The sequence below is a fragment of the Nyctereutes procyonoides genome, unplaced genomic scaffold, assembly GCF_905146905.1.
Source record: "Nyctereutes procyonoides isolate TBG_1078 unplaced genomic scaffold, NYPRO_anot_genome, whole genome shotgun sequence".
In the NCBI taxonomy this organism is placed as follows: domain Eukaryota; kingdom Metazoa; phylum Chordata; class Mammalia; order Carnivora; family Canidae; genus Nyctereutes; species Nyctereutes procyonoides.
The window spans coordinates 2,763,181-2,782,982 of NW_026575133.1; the positions used below are offsets into that span (position 1 = coordinate 2,763,181).

Here is a 19,802-nt window from a genome sequence, read left to right on the forward strand (position 1 = left end):
GGTTGAAGGGGTTTCTGATCATTTCTAATGGCATTTTATACTAAAAAATGATGCTATTGTTGGTAGTTGCTCCAGATTATCTTTTAGTTAGTATTTTTGTCTTACTTCTTTGGCTGTCTCTCTGCTTTTTGGTCCGATGTTTATAAATTTGGAAATTTTGTTGGTACTGAAGGCTTGTCCGTTGGCTTCATTTGTTCCCTTTACTCAGTCATGCCACATTATTTATAGAACATTTTTCTGGAAACCTAATTACTACCTATTTGTAAATTTGAAAGCTTATAACTGCTTGTTTCTTGCCAATATCCATTCTAAACTGGTGACCAGATCAATATGGTAGGATTATAATCTGGCATCTCATAAATGAATTCATTTTAGTGATTTTGTTTATGAATTGATACTTAATTCTCCAGTTATTATAACTTTGTTTTTAAAAAGGACTTACTCCTTCTAATCCAGAATTTTCTTCTCTGATTCTCTTGATACTTTGGAATTAATTCAAGGACTCTTATGTCTTATCAAGGTGTTGCAATCAGGGAAATTGCATATGGGAAATGGAGTGGGAAAAATGGAAAATGGGATAGCTTTCTGCCACTTCCCGAGTTGTATAGTCATTTTTCCTCAAAAACTTTCTCTCACCAGATAGTTTTATCGAAATGTAAATACATTCTTATGTCATATGGTGCTAGATCTCATTGCCGAAAAGAGTGCAAAATCTTTTAACAGAATTTACTGAGTAATGCAGTAGATAGCTGTTCTCTTGTATTCTGAGTGTACACTTTGTCATAGCTGCTTCCAGTGGTGAGCATTTAGCAGAGGATTGTATTAATCTTGTTCAGCTTACAAGTTTTTGGACTTTTGCTATGTTTGGAGGAAATGGTAGTGTATCAAGCATCACTTACAATTGGAGTAGAAAGGCTTTTTTTCAGAGGTTAGTAGAAAAATGTTTTCAAAAAAAAAAAACATTATTTCAAAAGGTTGATCAGGGAATGCCTGGGCAGCTCAGTAGTGAGCGTCTGCTTTTGACTCGGTGTGATCCTGGAGTCCTGGGATTGAGTCCCACATCAGTCTCCCCAGGGGGAGCCTGCTTCTTACTGTATGTCTCTGCCTCTCTCATGAATAAATAAATAATTTTTTAAAACCTAAAAAGAAAAAATAAATAATAAAAGGTTGGTCAATGTGTATATAGTTAATAGTTTAAGCCATCATTTGGTTAGAATGCAACTTGGGAAGTAACCTGGGAAGTAAGCAAAAATACCTAAAAACTCATAAGTATTAAATCTGGAGTCTGAGGCTTTTTATAGTCATGTACAGATACTATTGTTTATTGACTAGTAGTTTTCAGATGGTAATGGTACTTTCACCAACCTTATTTGACCACCAATACAGAGTGATAAGGGATTATTTGGTACTTTAAATTTCTGTCAACTTGGTATTCTAACTAGAACACTCACTCATGTTTTCATCTGGGAAGTCATAGTGGTCACCTGAATGTTGTTGAGTAATAGACCTCTGAGTCTATTAAAAGTGCAATCTTAATTAAATGTGAGACAAACACACTAATATTTATCTGTTCTAACATTGGGAAATATATAGCAACCCTTTATTGAATAATAAAGTATTATAAACCTTAGGGTCTCCCCTTTGCATTGTAGCATTTTCTAAAGGAAAAACAAATAGATCTGGATTTCATTTTAGATACCTTTTATTTAAAACAAGTCTTTTAAAGTTTTTATTATGAACTGTGTGAATGTGATACTTTTGAAAATATTATATGTTAATTTTAAAGTATGTTATTTATAATGTCTATTTCCATTGTGTGCAGGCTAGTTCTGTCTTGAATATTTGAGCACAAAGAGTTCAGAGAATCATTGGATATACTCAGTCTCAATTAGAATCAGTCTTTAAGAATGCAGATGCCTGGGTCCTACACCAGATCCATTCAATCGGTTTATAAGTGTGAGGCCTGAACATGTTCTTTATTTTCAAAATGTAGCACAGGAGGTTTTTTCGCTTGGGTTTTTTTTTTTCTTTTTGTATTAAAGTTTATTCATTAGGTCTTTTCTTGTGGCAGAGACACATAATGTAAAATTTACCATCTCAACCATTTTTTAAGTATATGGTTCAGCAGTGTTAAGTATATTCATATTGTTGTGACCATAGGAAGTTTTGATTGTTCCACTGATTACTGTTTGTTCCATTCTAATCTTTTATTATTATTATTCTTTAATGAAAAACATGGAATGTGGGGGAGCTTAAGGGACTTGTCCTCCTCACATAATGGGTTGCCCTTTTTTAATGGGTTGCCCTTGATACACATGATTCCAAACCATATACCACTTTGGCACTCATAATTCAACCTTAGAATTAGAATAAGAGTTTTAATCTAATAATTTTCTTTTAGGTTTACTTTTAACTTAATTAAATCTCAAATATTAATTTAGTTTCACTCTTGCTGAGATGTACATTGCTTTTTAGGAAGAGAATGAAATCCATATATGAAATTACCAGTTAAGAAAGTACATCAGAAGCCTATAAACTTCATTGTTAAATAGAAACATTGTTGACTCAATGCTAGAGGAGATGGATCTTGAAGAGTAGGTAAGGCATAGAGAGGAGAGGAGAGATATCTACTCCAAGTTTAAGAGACAGAATTTAATGGGTCTGTTTTAGAATCTCAGCTCTTCTAGTTTCTCCGTACATGATCTTGAACAAGTTATTGAAACTTTCTGAACCGTGGGTTTGTTAATATTTTATTTAAATTCAATTTGCCGACATACAGTATAACACCCAGTGCTCATCCCATCAAGTGCCCTCCTTAGTGCCCGTCACCCAGTTACCCTGTCCTCTGATCCACTTCCCCTTCTGCAGCCCTTTGTTTCCTGAGCCTTGCTTCCTTTTCTGTAAAAGGAATCTTCTACCATCTGCCTCAGAGATTTGCTATGAGGCTCAAATGAAATTCTGTATATAAGATACTTAGTACTATGCTGGGCTCTTTGCAAATCTGGCAAGAGTTAATTTAGTGAGGGATAGAGAAAGTGAGAAAATCAGATTGAAAATTGTAGAGGAAGTCGTTTGTATTGATTAGAACTTTGAAAGAGGGGCGGGTGAGTTTGTATTAGGTTATACTGGGTGGCCGGTCTTTTCACTGCAGTCAAAGACATAAAAATGTTGGAACAATGATTAAAACCTGGAATGCTACTTTTCTACATTTCTTGGTCCTGTTCATGGGCATGTTATCAGACTATTAGTCATTCTTCATTTCTTTTCATCAAAGACTAGACTAAAAGTTGTTTGGAAAGTAGAGGGTGTTTAAGATTAAAAATTACAAAATTGTGTAGAATTTATCTGCATTTCCATTGTACACTGAGTATTTTGTATAGTCAAGGTTGAAATGTTAACATGCTTTGAAGATTTTTCTTTCTACGTGGTGGTAGTTTGAATAACAAAATGTAAGACCTAAGTGTGGGAGTATGGATAAGTGCGTGCATATGTGTTTAATCGTCAAACCACCAGTTTTCCAATGAAAGAATTTAGGGAATCTTCTGCCAAAGATTTAGCGATTTTAGTTAAACTCTTATTAAATGGGAGTTCTGAGCATTTCAAACAGGCAGATCATAGCTAGCACCAGTTTAGAGGTGTTCATTCTATTTACATTCTATTTACATCTATTAAATCAACTAGAAACATTTTTGCCAGGAAAACCTGACAGTATAGCATTAGCTAGATAAAGATGAATTAAGAAAATAACCAGGATAGCATATTTTTATGAGGTGCTAGGAATTGGTAAGTCTGAGAAGAGTTTTTTAAACTGGATCAACCAGTTGCAACCTTAGTCAGTTGTAAGATGAGTTTAGTGGGTCCTAACATTTTATTTTATTTATTTTATTTTTTTTTGGGGGGGGTCCTAACATTTTAAAAAGAAATCAAGAAAAAGAGAGCACGTATCATATAATAAGGATAAAACTGTTTCATTGAAATGTGCGTCATCATAGATACACAAACTGAGATATGTGTACTATATCACTTTGTAAAAAGTGTTTCTTGTTCTGGTTTGCAGTCAAAAAACTCTCATGGCTTTGAAAGCCATTATGTAAACCATGCCTTTTCATCCCAGTAGTTCTGGTATCTTGGAGAGCATGTTAGCAGCCTACTGTGTGCTTATAGTTAGGAACCTACACCTTTTACTGTCTTATCTTCAAAAATTCCCTCTTTCCTTTCCCTGCCTTGTTGATTTGAACTCATTTTCATTGGAAGATTATTCTTTTTTCCTATGCTGTTTTCCGTTCTCTTGAAAAAATGTCTTAGGGAAATTATTTTCGCTACATAGTAACTCATTTGGTTAGTTTAACAAACTGTGAGAGTAGAGTAAGAAATTTTAACCCAGCTCCCAGGCAGAACTGTGTTAACGAGGATGGAGTATGAGCAGTGGGAAGTGGATATGTTTTATCCAAAAAATAAGTGATAAAATCACAGGCATCTGGGTGACTCAGTTAAGTGTCTGACTCTTGAGGTCAGCTCAGGTCTTGATCTCTGGGTCTTGACTTCAAGCCCTGCATTGGGCTCCATGGAGCCTACCTTAAAAAAAAAGTGATGATCGGATTTGGACTTTAAGAAAGCTGACAATTCTGAGTAATGTGAAAGCAAACTCTAAAATGAGAAACTAGTGGCAGGGAGCATAGAATTCAGTATTCTCTAAGGAAAGTTGAATCAGTGTAGTTGAACTGGATTGTAATTGGAAGAGAAAAGAGGCAACCTAAGGAGAAGGAGTGAGGTGACACCATAAATACCTAAGTTGAATATATGTGTGCGTGAGTTTATACATTTAGTTACATTTTGTCTTCAATATTCCTGAGTAAAGACTTGAATATACCAATGATTCTGCTTAGTTCATGCCACTCCAGCACATCTCCAACAACAGACTTGAGTTTCCATAGAGAAGAAGAGAATGATGATAAAGGACTTAATTCCAAGAGCACCCAGAATGGTAGATACAAAAATGCCTTGCTAAAAAAATAATAAATTAAAAAATAAAAGTGCTTTGCTTATACCTATACTTTAAATTGTAAAATCCTCAAATATTCATGAGGTGAATAAGTGGAAAATGATATTAAATTTAAGAATCTTTTTCTAAGGTTTTACATTTTACAAAGTGATCTAGTCTTTAAAGATTACAGTTATTACTTAGGAATGCCATCATTGTGACAATGACAACTTTAAGTGATTTAGTATATGACAACAAAAGTAGAATTTTCCATTTTGAGGCTTACATTGCAGATTTGAATGGTTTCAAGAATAGAGAGTAATCCTCAAGAGAACATGAGAAAAGTTAAGATCTAGAAGATCCCCCTAACAATCATGAAAAGCTCAGGATACTATCAAATATCTGCTGCTTATTATAATTCTGCTAGTCTCCTTCTTCCTTTCACCCAAAAAAGAAAGTAGGAATATTTGTCAAAAACACATCACTCTATTTCTAGAGAGAAAAGAACATTTATGTTGCTGGGATCTGTCATGTGAACTGTTAAATATCCTCCTGTTTGTGTCAGGCCCCCATGCCTCCTTTAGAGCCCCCTACACATATACCCTTGCATATTGCCTTGCAAAATGCTGGTGTGGGCATTGAGTTGATAACCGCTATTATCACTCTTATTACAAAAGAAATAAACTCCCATCATATTGGAGTCTTGACACCAGGGAAGCTATGTACTGTTCTTACCTCTCCTGGGCCTTGACAAATGTTTCTTTACCCTCACTCTGTGATGGGGGGGGGGGCGGATTTAAAAGAGCCCCATGATATGGTGCATTTTCTGTCATGTGGGGAATGAGCACCTGTTTTCTGCTTTAAGCAGTGGTATTTTTCTAGTCCATCATTGTCCTGGTCATTCATTCATTCATTCATTCATTCAGATTGATTTATTCATGAGAGACACAGACTTAGGCAGAGATACAGACAGAAGGAGAAGCAGGCACCTTGCAGGGAACCCAATGCGGGACTCGATTCCCAGATCTCAGGATCATGACCTGAACCAAAGGCAGACGCCGAACCACTGAGCCACCCAGGCGTCCCTGTCCTGGGCATTTAAACTGGGAATGAAAGGGCAATTCCCCACTCCCCAAAAAAGCTACATATGTTTTAATCCTCTATCTGACTAAAAATTAAAAAGAGAAATAGGTCAGGCTACTAGCTTGTCAGGAGCTCTCCTGTGATCCTGACCTAAAATGTCAGTTATGCTTTTACTACTCAGATCTCTCTTCACTCTGGCTTCGCTAACTCAGGCTAGTGACACACTCTTCTTTCAGTTCAAAGCAGCCCGAGGCCGAGGTCTGTTCTCTTGATCTGAAATTATTGTATTATTTCTTAAAGTCTATTTCAGAGTGTTTTCTAAGAATTCTTAGTTATAATACTCCTTTAGATTAATAATTTAGATTTGTGCTCTCATCAAACCAGTATTTAGTGATATCACTTAGGGATATTTCTTCCCTCACTTCCAGGAACTATTATTTTTTAATTCATGCCCTCCAGTCCTAAATCCTATGTCTTTCACAGCCTATGAACCCTTTCTATTTTTGTTTAAATTAGCATCCAAATGTAATATATTTGAACTTACATACACAGTCTTACCTAAGATGATAGAAACAATCAATCTGGTAGAAAAAAATTTTTTATCAGATGTAAATAGTTTGGCAGAAGTGTCTGTGAACTCATTACTTTCCTAGAAAGGAGACAAAGGCATTGGACTGTGGTGCTTAATGACCCTTTGCTCTGACATCTATTTGCTAGGTAACCTTCTGATTATATTTTGGCTTCCTGGGTACATTTGCCTATAGGGTGAAAATATGTTAAATAAGAATTTCCTTGGTAATTAAATTTTATTGTAATTTGACAGTCTGGTTAAATTGAAAAGAAATAGATACAAACCTTAAAAGACTTCTATCATATTTAGAATTATTCTGAATAATTCTTTTATCAAAGATGTTAAGCCCCAAGATGCAGAAAAACTAGCAAACTTGGCTTTAGTAAGCACTCCCTGAAGCACCTCTTCTGTCCCCCAATTGAGATTATTCATAATTTTTGGAAGCTCTGTTTTGCTCTGCTTCTACTAAACTTGGCTAGGAACACAGTAAGCTTAGAGAAGTATTACAAAGGGATTACATGTCTTGTTTTAGATCAGTATTCTTGACTTTTTCTACTTCATACCTGAACAAGATGCCTTTTGTCATCAGCAATCACCATGGGTTTGAAAATATATACACACACTCACACCCCTCTCCAAGATTCTTATCTATGGGGGGAGTGATCATTCTTAATCCGAGTTTTGAGAATTGCTTTTTCTACCTAAATTTATCTAAATTCTGTGTCACAGAATTTGGATTTCGGCCACCTGGAAGTCAGATATTAAACTGCCTGACTTTAAGAGGTCACTTTTTGTTCTGTGATCTTATGATCTTAGTTCTCACATTTCTTTGTTATCTTTATCCACTGTACCTTTTTATGTTTTCTCATTAAGTTCTGTGGAAGGAAAACTTGGTTCTTCAGTAATTTAGAAGTTCAGCTAAACTATACATGGCTTTTGGAAAATCTCCATACCCCTTGCTGTCCACCTTCTCCCCTACTCCACACACACATACACACAGTAGATGTCATAGCCCTTGGAATAGTCCCATATCCAAGTATGGAAAATCCACAGGGTAGATAAATTTCCCAGTGCAGAACAAAGACTTGTCAACAGACTTATCCAGGCCCTTGAAACACATTTTCTGTGTTTAAAGGACCAGAAATAAGGAATTAGGGAACATAACTTCAGATTATTGTCTAGCAAAAAAAAAATATAGCTCTTCTTGCCTTGAGGGGAAATGATGATGCATTTTTATGTTTTCTTGTATTTAAATAGAAGAACCAAGCCAAATTAATGTATATTTCTTAATTATTTGGTCTACTCTGTCAAGTATTTTCTCTAGCTTTCTTTCCCCTTCTGTTTTACTGGGACTACCTTTTTCTACTGCTAGGATCAGCTCCCATCCAAACATCATGCAGTGTCTTTATTGCTCTTTTGTATTTTGGTCATCACTGATGTTGTACTTGCCATCAAGAGTTTTGTTGGTAGTTAGCAAATACTGAAGAGACTACCTGAATCCATCAATCCCAGATTCTCGACCCTTAAAATTGTCCTTTCAGCTCTCTACCCACATCTCTTCTCATTTTTATTCTTTTTCCTAAAGTAACATAAGCACTGACGATCCACCATTTACAATAACCACAGAGATACTTTACTACGGATTTAAGTATTGCAGTATTGGCAAAGTAGGCGAGTTCAACTATGTCTAACCTCTGATCTAGAAAAACATCATTGAGTAAATCATTACAGATAGGGTTGTGAAACAACACAACACTCTTAAACTGTGCCTTTCAAAGTTGTTAAGAATATTATCTTATCCTTTGACCACACCCTTAAGAATTAGGCATTGAGCTGGGGATAGAAGGACAAAGTGTTCAAGGTCATGCAGGCTATTTCTCTCCTAAGGAGAGTCAGTCAGAAATAATCAATTGGAATTGGATTTGGAAGTCAAGTTTCCCTCTTCTGCAGCCCTACCTACCATTTATCAGTCCCTGGGACCTTACAGCTCTTTAGTGGTGCTGAAGTATTTCTGGTTGATAAATAATTCACTTAACTATTACAGACTCTTGTTGAACAGAAAGAACATGAAATCAAACAAGTGATTTTGAAATCTGTGATTTATTATTGTTCTTTAAAGATCTTACATAGTGTGATGTGAGGGACATACCATCATACCAACTGTAATCCCTGAACTAAAAAATAGTGCTTCCCCTTCAGTCGAGTTGAGTGAATGGGCTGAAGGACAGAAGCCTCTCGTTGGTTACTTTCTTAGTGTCTAAGAGTATTCTGAATCAGGGCAAATGCATAATTAGGCTTTCTCAAAGGCCTAAGACTATAGGAAAAAAAAATGGAATAATTGGAAGCAAAGGTAAAGACTGTTTAAAACTCAGGCAAAAGCAGCCTTTTTTTTTTCTTTAAACTGCACCCATTTTTTAAAAAACATGAAATTGTCACAGAATTAAATTTCAGGAGGTTGAGGTTAATTTGTAAGATTAAATATTCAAATAATCTGAAATTAAAAATCATCTAAATTTAAGATTGTATTGAGAAAATTTCTAGAGAAAAACACAGTAGGAAGCTTGATAAGTTAGAGGCACAAAACTGATTTTATTACTGTAGTTATAAAGTTAGCTATTATAAAAGGGCCATTTAATGACACTTGGACAAAGGTTAGTATTAATGTGAATGTTCTCCAATCCAAATGAAGCTCCTAGTTCAGACATTTCAGAATCTCATGAATACTTCAATTCAGTGTACAGAAAGGAACCCATCAGACACATACATACCTCAATGAAATCACTAGCCCCCAGCTTCATTCCCCATGTTCCTATCTCAGTAAATGATGCTGCCCAGGAAGCCTCCTTTTTTTTTTTTTTTCTAAAGATTTTATTTATTTGAGAGTGAGAGAGTATGAGCCGGTTGAGGGGCAGAGGGAGAAGCAGACTCCCCACTGAGCAGGGAGCCCAATGCAGAGCTCAGTTCTCAGGACTCTGGGATCATGATACTTTACCAAAGGCAAAAGCAGACACTTAACCAGCTAAGCCACCCAGGTGCTCCCAGGAAGCATCCTTGATACTCTTTTTCTCTCTCCTTTTTTGCTAAAAAAAACCATAAGAGTACGAAATGTGATCCTTACCTAGTTTACATCTCAAGTTGCTCAAGTAGCTTATATATTTGCTTGGAAAGCTAAGACAAAGGCAAGTCAGTAAAAGAGATAAGATACAAGATGTATAGGATAAATATACATGATTCCTTATGATTGCCAATGTACTTTATAAACCTTTATGGTTTAGGATTTCATAAAAGATACAGTCACTCCAGGTGGGGATAGTTCTGAAATGGCCCAGGATGTAACTGATAAAGAGCGTCCCACTTCTTGCTCCAGTGACCTGTGGTTCACGGGTACTTTCTGCCTCTTCCTTTTTACTAGTAAAAGACACATACAAATGAGCCTTTGTTGATGTCTCTTTCTTTCAAGCAAGGGTGCCATTTGCAGCTTTAATCTCTTGAACTTGCCCAAACAACTGCCATAAATATATGCCTCTTCAGGTTAGTATAGCCTGTGAGTCCCTCTCTGATGCTGTTTTCAGAACCCAAATGCTAGACTGCTGTTCCAGGTTAGTGTTCAGTGGGTACTGATGTTTCTGCAGTATGTATGCCTTGTTGTGAAGACCCCACTTCCCTTTGCCGTAGTGCTACCTACCTCTAGTTGTTATTCTGTCTTTTGGAACTAAGCCATATTGTCACAGCCATTGCTTCAGGGTTGGTTTCATGGCCCTTTGGAAAACCTAACATTAGTTGAGGCTAATTAAAAATACTGAAGCACTATTAAATTATTGAAACATGGGACAACAGCAGATGTCTCATCATAAAAGAGGTTAAATCTCACCTGTGGATTAATTATTACTCAGTTTTTTATTCTGTGTGAACATCACTTAAGAAAAAGTGCTTTCTCAGTTTCTTTTAGAGTACTCTGCCATCTTATTGGGTGCACATCCTGATTTCATTAACCTGTAAGCATATTGTTAACCCCAAATACTTAAAGCCTGCTTCCAGAGCACAGCCATAGGCATGGAGCAGTGTCCAGAAGATTTTCACACTTTGGTGATGATTGTGCTTCTTGAGTTGGGAGAACCCTTTATCTCATTTTTTTTCTGCAGTAAGATGCCATGATATTTCTTCATCTTTTTCATAAATTTTGATCAGTTTTACATTTTTCATGTATTGCTAAAATGCACATTTTTGATGCATTGAGAAGGCAGTGATATCCCACTTATTTATAGTCACCTCTCTCAGAAATATCAGAAACATCCAAAAACCAAAACCAGAAATAAAGGCCACTGAACAGTTGAAATTGTAGAAAATCCATGTGCTTTACTCATAAAATATTCCTGAAACCTTCATTCAGAGTCTGTTTATTTTTAAAGTACCAGTCTCATGCTCAAAGTAGGGCTCCTAAACAGAGCTGTTATTTGGAAGCCAATAATAAAGATTTTAATAACAAACAGACTGCCAGCATGACATTTTGTATTAAGGCAGTCAAATGTACTTAATCGAGCAGCCCCCAAAGCTGTCAATCTATTTTAGTTCAGGGATGCCTGGGTGGCTCAGCGGTTTAGCGCCTGCCTTCAGCCCAGGACGTGATCCTGGGGACCCGGGATTGAGTCCCGCATCGGGTTCCCTGCATGTAGCCTGCTTCTCCCTCTGCCTGTGTCTCTGCCTCTCTCTCTCTCTCTGTCTATCATAAATAAATAAATAAATCTTTTTAAAAAATCTATTTTAGTTCAGTATAATAAAACTTACACCTGTGGGGCACCTCGGTGACTCAGTAGGTTAAGTACCCAACTCTTGATTTCGGCTCAGGTCATGATCTCAGGGTCTTGAGATTGAGCCCTGCATCGGGTTCTACACTGGGTGTGGAGCCTGCTTAAGATTCTCTCCCTCCCTCTGCCCTTCCTCCACCCCACTCACATGCTTTCTGTCTCTCAAGAAATAATACTAACAGCTAAACTTTAATACTAGTGAACATGGTAACAACCCTGAATCATATTTGGAGCAGGATATCAATTTTTAAAATACTTCTATCAAAAATATTTTAAAATTTTTAAATATTCAGTACTTGAAGTATAAACTTTATATAGAAAATTCACTTTAGGTTATAAGGAAGCATTAGTGCACATCTCTGAGTTATTTTTTATTGAAGTATGTTTAATGTGACTGGCTGACAATAATGGTAACTGATAATTTCATAGATTTTCCTTTGCACTAATCCTAAGTGGAAGAGAGGGCACATGCTCTGTTAAGACCGACAATGGTTAAGTGTTCTGGCCAAGGTTACACAACTAGTAAGTAGAAGAATACTCACTACTGTCTCACAGTACTATATCTCATTACATACTAACACTGTTGGTACCGACTGACATAGTGACAAGAAGGGTAAGGAAGGTAGGAGGCCCGTGTAGGTCGTCTAGGGCAAGCCTTCCTGGAAAGGCACCTCATGGCTGGGACATAAAGTCAGAGATTGAAGGAAAGAAGAATCAGCTGGAAGATACTATCAAATAATATCTGTTCAATACATTAAGCTGCCCTCAGTGCTCTGCCAGTTTCATGGTCAGATAATAGTCTCCTGAGGAATTACAGTCCAGAGAGAAAGAAATTGTGAAGCTCTATAAAACTCCAGGAAATTGGATGGAGCATCTGGGTGGCTCAGTCAGTTAAGCATCTGCCTTGGCTTAGGTCATGATCCCAGGTCCTGGGATTAAGTCCCATGTCTGGCTGCCTGCTCGGTGGGGAGTCTGCTGCTCCCTCTCCCTCTGCTGCTCCCCCTGCTTGTGTGTTTCCCTCCCTTCCTCTCTCTCTCTCTTTCCCTCTCCCTCTCCCTCAAATTAATAAATAAAATAAAAAAGCAACTCTAGGAAATTGGAGTACTCCAACTGCTTGTGTTTATTAGTGAAATCCAGAAACACAGCAGCTCTTGAAAACACTCAGCTGTCTGAGTAGGAATTGCTTTTAGCTTATCTTGAATCTAGTATCATCCTTGCCTGCCACCTCACACTGTGCAGGTTAAATTTCAGAGTTGATAACTTACAGAAGTGGTTGTCTGATGTAGAATGACTCCTTGTGAACTACCGTTAAATACTTACTGAAGGTCTAGGAAAATGTAGCAGGCAGGCCTAGACTGAGAAGACATCATGTTGCCTCCTTGCAGTGACAGAACCTTGCAGCTTGCAGTGGGATCCTTGATTTCCTTGCTTAGAGCCTAGGAATCAGCAATTGCTAATTGCTTGTAATTTCATCTTTCATTGTATCTGAAATTACCAATTCTATTTCTTATTGCCCCGGGAGGGGGCAGAAGGATTCCTGCATTACTCTTTGCAGAATTGTAAGTCCAGCCAATTAGTCATGCTGAGAAACCATGTTAAAACTGTAAATTCTCTAAGTATTTCTAAGCCAAAGTTGTAATATACTGTATCTGAATTTTTGTGAGTGTTGTGGACTTATAAATCAATGGCTATTTAACAGGAATATCCAGGCCTAGGGCAGCCTGGGTGGCTCAGTGGTTTGGTGCCGCCTTCAGCCCAGGGCCTGATGCTGGAGACCTAGGGCCGAGTCCCACATCGGGCTCCCTGCATGGAGCCTGCTTCTCCCTCTGCTTGTGTCTCTGCCTCTCTGTGTGTGTGTGTTTCTCATGAATAAATAAATAAAATCTTAAAAAAAAAAAAAAGAAAAAAGGAATATCCAGGCCTAAAGCAAAAGCATATATTGACTAACTGGAGTTAATAATGTGTCCAAAATTTTATTTTCTGAAAAATTCTTCTCAATGATATTTCTTCTCTATAAGATAAAAATTGTGAATGATCACAAGTATGAAGGATGTTACTAAAATTTGAGAATCTAACAGGGCTGGCCTTGTATTTTAATTAGGTAAATACTCCTCATTTATTAAATCAAATTTATATGGGTGCTTAGAAGCAGTTTGAGAGTGTCTCTTCATTCTCTTTATAGCATGAGTAACATCTGGTGAGTTTCATAATGTAAAAATATGTTCTTTGGAAAATGACCATACTAATTTCTCCTTTCTCTTTGTCTGTCTAGTGAGAACTCAACAGAGGCTATAGCAGTAGATTCTAACAATCAGTCGAAGTCCCCACTGGAGAAGTTTATGGTCAAACTGTGCACTCATCATCAGAAGCAGTTCATCCGTGTCCTGAACGATCTGTACACTGAATCCCAGCCAGACACTGAGGACCTGCAACCTGATTCTGGAGCAATGGATACATCCACTTGCAATGCTGGCTGTGCCCAGCTAGGAACAAAACATAAGGAAAAGGATGCTGCGTGTCTCGATATGAAGTCTCCTACTTCTGTAGATTTGTTCGTAGACTCATCAGGCTCACACAGCCCTCTACATTTGACAGAACAGGCCCTCAAGGAGCCTCCTCCTGAGACAAACTCTGTAGATGGAAGAGAGAATGCCTTGACTGTTATCCAGAAAGATTCCTCTGAACTTCCAACCACTAAACCTAATTCTGGTAGTTCAATGGATAGTTCCACTCTGGGATACCTCACTGCATCTAATTCTTCCTCATTAAGCTTCCACCACAACTCTAAGAGCTTGGAGGGGCAAACCACTGGACAGGAGCAAGACACGAATATGAAAATATGTGAGGATGGGAAAGACCATATGCAGAGCTCAGCTTTAGTAGAAAGTCTAATTGCAGTGAAAGTGGCCACTGAGAATAGTGAGGAGAGCAACAGCTGTATTGTTTCTCAAAGAAATTCATTCAAAGCTTTATCAGAAGAGGCTTGGGACTCAGGGTTTATGGGGAATTCACCTAGAACTGCTGACAAAGAGAATGCTTTACTTTGTAGCTCAAAAACACCTATGCGCCAGGAGTTAGAGTCCAGTGAACAAGATTCGAGGCCAAAGCAAGAGAACCATCTTCACTCACTAGGAAGAAATAAGGTGAGTTATCATTTACATCCCAGTGATAAGGGTCAGTTTGATCATTCCAAAGATGGTTGGTTAGCTCCCAGCCCAATGCCAGCTGTACACAAAGCATCCAATGGACATTCACGAACCAAGATGATACCAACCTCCATTAAGACAGCTCGGAAAAGTAAAAGGGCATCAGGGTTGAGGATAAACGATTATGATAACCAGTGTGATGTCGTTTATATCAGTCAGCCAATAACAGAATGCCACTTTGAGAATCAAAGATCAATATTATCTTCACGGAAAACAGCCAGGAAGAGTACTCGAGGATACTTTTTCAATGGTGATTGTTGTGAGCTGCCAACTGTTCGCACACTGGCCAGAAATTTACACTCCCAGGAGAAAGTGGGCTGTTCAACAGTGGAGCCAGAGACAGTGGTCACTCCCAAGCAGACCCTTACGCTTTCAGCGCCTGCACCTGTAGTGGATATGCAGGATCCCAGAGAAGACAACCAGGAAGAACCTAGTAAAGAAACAACCTCCCTCAAGGAAGGAGAAAGAGAAGCTTCCTTTGACAAGGAATCTCAAGAGCCTGAGGTTTGCCCCATGACAAATAAACCAAGTCCAAGCAGCTCTCCTAAGTCAGAGGAAATGACAGCCCCCAGCCTGGTGTCTGCTCTACCTGCTCACCTTCCTGAAGATGACAGGCCAGAAGGCAGCTCCACGGTCTCAATTCCCACTGCAAGTGGGATACCTTCTCCTGAACAAGACCAACAACAAGTCGAGCTGCTGGGTATCAAGGATGTCAAGGAGGAGACTCTTATCCAAGATGGTCACCTGGTTTCTTCTCCTGAAGAAGCCAATAGAGAGGAAGATCCTCCATGCTCAGAAAGTCCCCCAGTGGGCTCAGAGCCTCCTCTGAGCCTGGGGAAAGCTGAAGACAACCAAAGCATCAGTACTGAGGCCACAACTAAAGACACTCAGGAGCTAGATACTGACCCACTCTTGAAGGAAAGCAGCACTTTTACTAATGAAAACCCCAGTGAAATTGAGGACAGTGAGGCAGCAGGTGGTACAGGAAAATTAGAGGGACAGGGCAGTGACATAAAACATTCTTCAGAAAAAGATGTATGTGATCAAAACATTGATTCACCTGAAGAGAATGTGGACAAGAAGAAAAAAGGTAAAAAAACTCCTGAAGCCTCTGACAGGTGCCTAAGGAGTCAGCTTTCAGATCCCTCCTCTGTCGATAGGTGCCTAAGAAGTCAAAGTTCAGATTCTTCCTCTGCTTGTCCTGAGATCAAGGTTTCCAAAAATCCTGGTACGAAACGTTCTAAAAGAGAAGGGTGCCCTGGTGAGATGGCACCTGAGAGCCTTCTAGCTGACAGTTTCCATACAAAAGGTCTGGAGGATACTGAAAACCCAGATGTCAATGAAAATCCTTGTGAGAAAGATGCTGAGCAGGAGGGTGAAGAAGGTGGGATCATCACCAGGCAGACTTTTAAGAACATGCTAGCAAAACAAGTGAAGGGGGAAGAAGGAGATATTTTTCCTAGCAGTGATCCTGTATCCACAGTTGGCCAGCCCCTGCCTGGAGAGAGACTGGAAATTTATGTTCAGTCTAAATTAGGTGAGAAAAATGCTCATGACCCCTCAGAAAGTATTCCTTATACCTTCCCAGAACAATCAAAAGAGAAGCCAGAACCAATTCCTGCACAAGATATGGAGGAGGTTGTGAATGAGGTAGGCACTGCAAACACCCAGGATAAAGATGACGATAGTGACGCACCATCCAGTGTACTTGGGTTGTCAAGCAGTGGAAGTGGTGATACTGCTGGGCCCCCCAAATGGGTACCAAGGCTTACAAGACTGACCTCTTCGACCTATAACCTAAGACATGCTCATTCTCTGGACTCCTTGGATACTGCAAAAGTGACTTCAGAAAAGGAAGCAGCACAAGGAAACCCAATGCCAAAGGAAAATGAAGCTTCAGAGAGTGGAGATCCCTTAGATGATGATGATGTGGACACGGTGGTAGATGATCAGCCAAAGTTTGTGGAATGGTGTGCAGAGGAGGAGAACCAAGAGCTTATTGCCAACTTCAATGCCCAGTACATGAGAGTTCAGAAAGGCTGGATTCAGTTGGAAAAAGAAGCACAGCCAACACCAAGATCAAGGAACAAGTCAGATAAACTGAAGGAGATTTGGAAAAGCAAGAAAAGGTCACGGAAATGTAGGGGTTCGTTGGAGGTTCAAAAGTTTTCTCCTGTTCAGATGCTGTTTATGACACACTTTAAGTTATCTAATATTTGCAAATGGTTCTTAGAAACAACTGAAACCCGGTCTCTGGTGATCGTGAAGAAGCTCAATACTCGTCTTCCAGGAGACATCCCCCCTGTCAAGCATTCTCTTCAGAAGTACTCTCCTTCCAGCCTGTACCCCAGTTCACTACAGGCTGAACGCTTGAAAAAACACTTGAAGAAATTTCCTGGAGCTACTCCTGCTAGGAACAATTGGAAAACACAGAAGCTCTGGGCTAAATTTCGAGAAAATCCTGATCAAGTGGAGCCAGAGGATGGCAGTGATGTCAGCCTCAGCCTCAATTCTGAAGACAGCATAGAGGAAGTCAAGGAAGGTCGAAATAGCCATCCTCCTACAAACTCGCCTACTCCAGCAAGTACCCGGATCCTCAGAAAATATTCCAATATTCGAGGAAAACTCAGAGCCCAGCAATGCTTAATCAAAAACGAGAAAATGGAAAGCCCATTTGGACAGGCTGTGGAAAGTAAACAGAGCTGTAAGAGTGTATGCATCAATCCTTTGATGTCCCCCAAGCTTGCCCTGCAAGTGGATGCAGATGGGTTTCCCATTAAGCCCAAGAGTACTGATGGAATGAAGGGAAAGAAAGGGAAGCATGTGTCAGAAATCTTACCCAAAGCAGAAGTGCAGAATAAACGCAAGAGGACAGAGAACAGCACTCAGGACAGGAAGGACAAGGGGCCTGTGGTGAAAGCCAGCAAAGAAAAGCATCCTGATGGATCCACCAAAACCCCTGCAGCCAAGAAGCCAGCTGCAAGGGACAGAGTCAGCCAACTGCCCAAAAAGACATCCTTGAAAGAGAATAAAGTGAAGATCCCTAAAAAGTCTCCTGGGAAGAACTGCCCTCCCTCCAGGAGGGAAAAAGAGAATACAAACAAAAGACCCACCCAGCCCGCTGCCTCCGAGACAGGGACAAAACCTGCAAAGCAAAAGGGTGAATCCTCTTCCAGGCCACAAAAAGCCACCAACAGGAGGCAGAGCAGTGGAAAGACTCGGGCCAGACCCTTGACAAAAACCCCTGAGAGCAGTGCAGCCCAGAGAAAGCGAAAGCTGAAGGCAAAGCTGGACTCTTCTCATGGCAAACGGAGACGGCTAGATGCAAAGTGATCACAAGGCTGGCAGCCACGAGTTAAACTGTCCTACAGAAGTAACCCTTAATTTTGCATTAATTAAATCTGCTTTTATAAGCTTATCCAGCCTTTCAAATCTGCAGTTAATGAAGAACACCACAGTTGAAGATGTCAGAAAATGCACCTCAGATGGAGAAGGGAACTTGCAGAGTCTTTCTCTGAGGCTGAGTAAGGGAAGTTATATATTATATTCTGGTTGTTCCTTGGGTTTTAAACTTGGAACCAAGCAGTTTTAGTTTTTAAAAGTACAGTGCCTTATTTATCCTTTTTGTTTTTAAATTTACAAAAGCTAAAAAGCTGATCTATGTGATTAAAGGCTTGTATTTTATACTTGATGCACAAGCACTTGTACTGTAGCCGAGAAGACCACCATCATGCACATAAAAGTAGCTTTTCAGCAGCCACCCTGCAGTGTCTGTACATGAACAGATGCTCATCTTTGCAAACCCTAGCAGTGAACTTCCCTCTCTATCTTGTTTGTTTGTTTAAAAGATATTCGAAAGCTAAACCAAATCATTTTTATGGTATGTGGAGAATGCAGAGGGAATTTATGATTATTATGAAAGATGAATATTTCTGTTACCCTTTTAAAAAAATCATATTCATTATTGGTCACTCCTCTCACTTTTGATCCTTTGTCATTTAGAAAATGTATTCTAAGTTACATGCCCATGGGACAAAAGATGTGTCACAAGATGTTAATATTGGGTTATGATTTCTAAAAATTATTTACACCCCCTCAGATGATTTGCATTATTGACTCTTACCATCCTTTTCATTTTTGGCCCTGCTAGCATTCTAACGAGGTTTTCACCTGACTTTAGGGGGAAAAAAAATACAGGATTTTTTTTCATCTTGTGACACTGTAACTTGACATTTAGGATGAGAGTGACTGTTCTAATATTCTTTCTTACCCTGAAAACTTCCATATTCAAAGAAAGCCAAGTTATTTCCAGTAATAGAAAAGTTTAAGAGTTTGTGTGTACATGTGCATTTGGGTGCATTTGCCTGTGGTTATTAGCCACAGATGTCTCCCAGCCCCAGTTCTACAGTAAAATTCTTTCTTCCCCATGCAGTGAGCTGGGTAATTAGCACAGGTCAGATGGTTTAAATGTGGCCCAGGGTCTCTATGAGTATCCCCAAAACCAGTTGGGCACCAGGCTCAGAAAGGTCTAAACAGCACAGTTATGTTAAGGTCAGAACAGCCTTGCGGTGGAGGAAACAGCTCCAGCGTCTCCTCGTGGGCCCACACCCATCCTCTCACCTGGAGCTCATGTTCTGTTGGCATATCCCAATGTGAATGTACATGCTTAAAGTGGGTATTAGCATTCTGATTGATTAGCACCATACTGATAGTTAATGCTTGTAGTAGCACTCCTGCCTCTGTCATGTCAGGTTCTGTTCCATGGCTCAAAAGTGAGAGCTGCAGTGTTTGTAACTAATGTTTGCCTTTCCTGAGTGACACCTGAGGTGGTTGCATTGGTTTTACCTTGGTGCCTATAACATTGCTCCATTATAACATGGTGTGTACTCAATATTTCCACTGGGCCACTCTACACAAAAGGCTTGGTTGTTAATGCTTCAACCAACTTCTCTAATGTGCTCTGTCACAGAAGTAGGCTTGTATGGACAGGTGCTACTCTGTCCTTTTATTAAAAATTTTCCATTTAGATTGTTCAGATCTGTTTAGGTAAACCCAGATGAACTTTTTTCATGCATAGTTTGATCAAGTCATGATAAAAACAGGCCTTCTTCCCATTTTGTTAAAGGTTTGCTATGTATAATGAGAACTTCTGCTGA

At 39.1% G+C, this 19,802-nt stretch overlaps 1 protein-coding gene across 14 annotated transcripts in view; it reads left to right on the forward strand.

The window, feature by feature from the left end:
* Positions 1 to 18,337, forward strand: part of LCOR (ligand dependent nuclear receptor corepressor) — a 140,838-nt gene extending 122,501 nt beyond the window's left edge. For all 14 annotated transcript variants that reach the window (XM_055345910.1, XM_055345915.1, XM_055345907.1 and 11 more), the window contains one exon: positions 13,713 to 18,337. In XM_055345910.1, the coding sequence (XP_055201885.1) occupies positions 13,713 to 17,979 (4,267 nt within the window). In that variant the 3' untranslated portion in view covers positions 17,980 to 18,337. The remainder of the gene's footprint in view (positions 1 to 13,712) is intronic.
* The last annotated feature ends 1,465 nt before the right edge of the window (positions 18,338 to 19,802 follow it).